This window comes from Rutidosis leptorrhynchoides, chromosome 2, assembly GCF_046630445.1.
Source record: "Rutidosis leptorrhynchoides isolate AG116_Rl617_1_P2 chromosome 2, CSIRO_AGI_Rlap_v1, whole genome shotgun sequence".
In the NCBI taxonomy this organism is placed as follows: Eukaryota; Viridiplantae; Streptophyta; class Magnoliopsida; order Asterales; family Asteraceae; genus Rutidosis; species Rutidosis leptorrhynchoides.
In genome coordinates this window covers 19,653,098-19,659,878 of record NC_092334.1, presented here as the reverse complement: position 1 = coordinate 19,659,878, position 6,781 = coordinate 19,653,098, and the positions used below count along the sequence as shown (strand labels likewise).

General features: G+C 34.9%; 1 protein-coding gene across 1 annotated transcript; it reads right to left on the bottom strand.

Annotated features, from left to right (window-relative positions):
• Positions 1 to 5,003: 5,003 nt before the first annotated feature.
• LOC139887679 (uncharacterized) lies at positions 5,004 to 5,741 on the bottom strand. Its single transcript, XM_071870746.1, has one exon. It carries the CDS (start codon positions 5,739 to 5,741, stop codon positions 5,004 to 5,006), a length of 738 nt encoding a protein of 245 aa, XP_071726847.1.
• Between the last annotated feature and the right edge of the window lie 1,040 nt (positions 5,742 to 6,781).

The window sequence follows — 6,781 nt, the reverse complement described above, 5'->3', positions numbered from 1 at the left end:
CCACAATTAGATGTACAGAAATAAATCGATAAATATTATCTTGAATCAATCCACGACCCAGTGTATACGTATCTCAGTATTGATCACAACTCAAACTATATATATTTTGGAATCAACCTCAACCCTGTATAGCTAACTCCAACATTCACATATAGAGTGTCTATGGTTGTTCCGAAATATATATAGATGTGTCGACATGATAGGTCGAAACATTGTATACGTGTCTATGGTATCTCAAGATTACATAATATACAATACAAGTTGATTAAGTTATGGTTGGAATAGATTTGTTACCAATTTTCACGTAGCTAAAATGAGAAAAATTATCCAATCTTGTTTTACCCATAACTTCTTCATTTTAAATCCGTTTTGAGTGAATCAAATTGCTATGGTTTCATATTGAACTCTATTTTATGAATCTAAACAGAAAAGTATAGGTTTATAGTCGGAAAAATAAGTTACAAGTCGTTTTTGTAAAGGTAGTCATTTCAGTCGAAAGAACGACGTCTAGATGACCATTTTAGAAATCATACTTCCACTTTGAGTTTAACCATAATTTTTGGATATAGTTTCATGTTCATAATAAAAATCATTTTCTCAGAATAACAACTTTTAAATCAAAGTTTATCATAGTTTTTAATTAACTAACCCAAAACAGCCCGCGGTGTTACTACGACGGCGTAAATCCGGTTTTACGGTGTTTTTCGTGTTTCCAGGTTTTAAATCATTAAGTTAGCATATCATATAGATATAGAACATGTGTTTAGTTGATTTTAAAAGTCAAGTTAGAAGGATTAACTTTTGTTTGCGAACAAGTTTAGAATTAACTAAACTATGTTCTAGTGATTACAAGTTTAAACCTTCGAATAAGATAGCTTTATATGTATGAATCGAATGATGTTATGAACATCATTACTACCTTAAGTTCCTTGGATAAACCTACTGGAAAATAGAAAAATGGATCTAGCTTCAATGGATCCTTGGATGGCTCGAAGTTCTTGAAGCAAAATCATGACACGAAAACAAGTTCAAGTAAGATCATCACTTGAAATAAGATTGTTATAGTTATAGAAATTGAACCAAAGTTTGAATATGATTATTACCTTGTATTAGAATGATAACCTACTGTAAGAAACAAAGATTTCTCGAGGTTGGATGATCACCTTACAAGATTGGAAGTGAGCTAGCAAACTTGAAAGTATTCTTGATTTTATGAAACTAGAACTTTTGGAATTTATGAAGAACACTTAGAACTTGAAGATAGAACTTGAGAGAGATCAATTAGATGAAGAAAACTGAAGAATGAAAGTGTTTGTAGGTGTTTTTGGTCGTTGGTGTATGGATTAGATATAAAGGATATGTAATTTTGTTTTCATGTAAATAAGTCATGAATGATTACTCATATTTTTGTAATTTTATGAGATATTTCATGCTAGTTGCCAAATGATCGTTCCCACATGTGTTAGGTGACTCACATGGGCTGCTAAGAGCTGATCATTGGAGTGTATATACCAATAGTACATACATCTAAAAGCTGTGTATTGTACGAGTACGAATACGGGTGCATACGAGTAGAATTGTTGATGAAACTGAACGAGGATGTAATTGTAAGCATTTTTGTTAAGTAGAAGTATTTTGATAAGTGTCTTGAAGTCTTTCAAAAGTGTATGAATACATATTAAAACACTACATGTATATACATTTTAACTGAGTCGTTAAGTCATCGTTAGTCGTTACATGTAAATGTTGTTTTGAAACCTTTAGGTTAACGATCTTGTTAAATGTTGTTAACCCAATGTTTATAATATCAAAAGAGATTTTAAATTATTATATTATCATGATATTATGATGTACGAATATCTCTTAATATGATATATATACATTAAATGTCGTTACAACGATAATCGTTACATATATGTCTCGTTTCAAAATCATTAAGTTAGTAGTCTTGTTTTTACATATGTAGTTCATTGTTAATATACTTAATGATATGTTTACTTATCATAATATCATGTTAACTATATATATAACCATATATATGTCATCATATAGTTTTTACAAGTTTTAACGTTCGTGAATCACCGGTCAACTTGGGTGGTCAATTGTCTACATGAAACCTATTTCAATTAATCAAGTCTTAACAAGTTTGATTGCTTAACATGTTGGAAACATTTAATCATGTAAATATCAATCTCAATTAATATATATAAACATGGAAAAGTTCGGGTCACTACATTTATGAAGCGGGGCCCACATCGACCCAAATTACCCTTTAAGTATCAAAATACAATTTTCGACCATACGACTTTTAATACAAAACAAAGCCGAGCATGGCGATTGGGGATACGCTACCCAATCCTAATAAATCCAAAAGCAAGCCTTCTACGCAAACTATGCAAGTCCTCTAATCCTCGCGCTTACCCGAGCCACCATCCGCATGCAATCTATAAAAAGAGTCAACAACGAGAGGGTAAGCTAACGCTTAGTGAATGATAATATACTACATACATATATATGTATAAAATGGACACGCCACAAAATAACAAATACCGCATACCGAGGCATCCATATATAAGGCACTACACTAAGCATACCGTACGATCTCTAAGCAACGAGCTAAAGATACAACAACAATATAAGTTCACCAACGACGATGTGAACAACGCGAAATAGCTACACCCGGAGGGTTAGCTACAACACAACAATACATTAATATATAACAATATAAACGAACAAGGTTAACACCTTAACCCAATACCGAGAACCAAATACCATAATGAAGATTGGCTGAACTACACGAGCCTTAGTAATCCGAAACCACACGAGATTACTATCTTCACAACATCGAGGTTGGCCGAACTACACGAGCCTTAGTAATCTGAAACCACACGAGATTACTACCTCAATAAGATGACCGAACTACACGAGTCACCATGAATCCGAACTACACGAGATTCATTTCCACAATACAATAAGATGACCGAAACCACACGCGTCATCGTGAATCCGAATACACACGCGATTCACTTCTCAATATTATACCCTTCGCCATTGGGGTTATATCAACCACATCACAACCACGTGTGATAATGTACACGCGAACGCGTACTTCGCCAAAGATGGTCAATCAAAACGCACAACCGTGCCAATTGGACTCATGCAAAAGTCCATCAAGTCCACCTACATGTGAAGTGAGCTCTATAGCCGAGAATCACTTCACCCGACCCGCACCCATCCTACACATACATATGCACATAGGATATTATCACTCACCTTGAAGTCTTGAAGAATGCTTCCAAGTAATCCGCAACTCGCCAATGGAAAGTACCTATTCCATTATCACAATTACAACAATACACTTAGAGTGGATTTACAAATCAACCCAATTCGTCACTTAGTGCAATTTCGACCCAAATGCACTTCCAAGCACAAACCATGCCCAAAACTAACCAATAATCACTAACACAAGTGAGAATGGTCCTAATACGCCAATTAAACCCGAACTCAAGTGTTAAACACGTGTCATGCCCATTTTGACACTTAAACCCTAATTTTGACCCATAAGGTCAAAATCTCACCATTTACAAGTTTTGACACCAAAACACTTTTAACTTGGTTTTATACTTCAACTTAATCCATTTTAAGTTTATAAACCTCATTAAATCGCCAAATGGGTCATAATCACCACCAAACCCTAATTTGACCCAAAGTCACAATTAGTCAACCAAATAACCTTAAATGGGTTTCAATACTCCCATAATCACTAACTTAAGTGATTAAACTCAATTTCAAGTCCTAAACATGGCCAATTAGTTCACCAACCCAAAATCCACCAACAATTAACAATAAACCCAATTACTAGCATCACTAAACCCATTTCATCATCTAAAAGGGTTTTTCATCAAACTAACTCAAACCCTAACTTGAATATCAAATCAAATAGATGAAATTCGGAGTTTGAGCTTACCAATAGTATCACCGAGTAGCCAACAAAGAGAGGAACAACTTTAGAACCCGAGCTTTTGATCCAAACGGCCTCCTTCTTCTCCAAAACCCCAAATCTCTCTCTAGAATCTCTCTCTCTCTCTCTCTCTAGATAGTTGGGAGTAATGAATGGATGTGAAAATGATCCAAAATTGATCCAAACCAGCTAATATGGCTCACAAATCCGGCCCCAAGTGAAATTACCCAAATACCCTTCATTTAAACCAATTAAAACAAAGGATTCTGTCAGCGCCAAATGGCGCGGCGCGCCCCAAACCCGCGCGGCGCGCGATCCTACTGAAACAGTTTCTTTTGCATTTTAATTTATATACAATAAAACCCACACCCTTGAACACCATAATACACAAGTAAGTAAGATAATTATTCGGGTCTTACAGTATTATTGTTGTTGCTTTTTGTTTTTGGTCAAGGAAAAATAAGAGTGTCCCTATTTTTCAGTGTCAATTTCGGTGTCCATTTTTGACACTGAAATTGACTGACAGTGTGTAAGGTGGAGGTGTCCACAGTGTCGATTTCAGTGTCAATTTCAGTGTCCATTTTTTATTTTTTATTTTTAAAATTGATATTTAAATATTATATTTAACTAATTTAATATAAAAACAAAATAATTGATTAAAATTCATAAAATAAACTATTACATTAATTAAAATTCATAAAATAAACTATTACATTTATTAAAATTCATAAAATAAACTAATACGTAATAAAATTCATAAGTCGTCACGAAGATCCCACAAATGTTCAACCAAATCAGATCGTATGCCTTCATGCACTTCTCTATCACGTAACTCCCTCGTTCTTCTTGCACGAGCGTCGCACCTATCGATTCACGTACGTTGTATATGTTGGACGGGCTTAACTACCCAATCATTCTCAGCAAGGTTGTATCCATTGTCTTCGATAATGATGTTGTGTATCACGATGCATGTGTACATTAGTTGTCTCATTATATTCACCTCGTAAGCTCGTGCGGGTTGTTGAAGAATATGCCAACGGCCTTATAGGATCCCAAACGTTCTTTCAACATCTTTGCGAGCGCTCGTTTGTTTCTTTGTAAAGTAAGTACGTTTTTCGTCAACGGCACTTGAAAATCCCTTAACAAATGCCGCCCAAGTTGGGTAAATACCGTCAGCTAAATAATACCCCCTGCTATAATGAACCCCGTTTATTTGATAAGGAACGTCAGGCATTTCCTCATTAAGCATTGAGTTGAACAAATCACTAGTGTTTAGCACATTAATATCGTTGTTTGAACCCGCTACACCAAAATACGCATGCCAAATCCAATTATCATACGAGGCAACCGCTTCAAGCATAATAGTTGGGTGACTGTGATCACCTCGCATATACTGTCCTCTCCACGCAACTGGACATTTTGCCCATGCCCAGTGCATACAATCTATACTACCCAACATGCCCGGAAAACCATGAATCCTTTCATGACCTTCATACAAACGGTGAATGTCATGCAAATTAGGCTCTCTTAGGTACACGTTAGCATACAAATCAATGATACACCTACAAAAGTTGTGTAGAGATTCCCGAGCAACTCGTTCAGGCATTTGAAGATACTCATCCAACGCATCCGGTGTATAACCGTATGCTAGCTGACGTAGCGCGGCTGTCATCTTCAAATGTGGGCTAATACTCCACTTACCACGTGTATCTTGTCTTCGATGAAACCATCTAAAATAATACGGCAATGGATTTGCTGAGTAGCTTAGAATATCATTCATAATCCTAAGAAAAACACGTCGCCGCATGATGTGCGTAGAGGTGTATATAAAATAGATTTATTTTTACTAGGAAATACTATTAAATACGATACAATTTTACACAAGTTATTATATTATTTATAGAATGGATATACCTAAACCTTGCTACAACACTTATAGGCAGTGTACCTGATAATGCTAAAAACGAACATATATTTCATAGCATTATTCCTCAAGAAAGACAAGCTTTTAGTTGCAATTGTTCTATTTACAAGTGATATTCGTTTAAATAATAAAAGGTGAAGACAAAAGACAGATTCAACGAATTGAAGACGCAAACGACCAAAAAGCTCAAAAGTACAAAAGACAATCAAAGAGGTTCCAATTATTGATAGGAAACGTCTCGAAACTACAAGAGTACAAGATTCAAAACGCAAAGTACAAGATATTAAATTGTACGCAAGGACGTTCGAAAATTCGGAATCGGAACCAGAGTCAACTCTCAACGCTCGACGCAACGGACTAAAAATTACAAGTCAACTATGCACATAAATATAATATAATATTTAAATAATTCTTATAATTATTTATATATTATAATAAATAATAAAAATCGTCGGCAAGAAAGACTCCAAAGGGACTGAGCTGTAATTTCATTCTCCGCGACTCGCGGAGTTTGAAGGCAAAAATGCCGCGAGTCGCGGAGCCCCAAAAGTCGAATTTTCCTATAAAAGCAACCGAATTCTGATCGCAAATCATCATCTTTTTCTTCTTCTCCTCATACGTAAAATATATATATATATTTATAATTTATATTTTAATTTTAATTATAATTCTAATAATAAGGGTATGTTAGCGAATGTTGTAAGGGTGTAAGTCGAAATTCTGTCCGTGTAACGCTACGCTATTTTTAATCATTGTAAGTTATGTTCAACCTTTTTACATTAATGTCTCGTAGCTAAGTTATTATTATGCTTATTTAAAACGAAGTAATCATGATGTTGGGCTAATTACTAAAATTGGGTAATTGGGCTTTGTACCATAATTGGGGTTTGGACAAA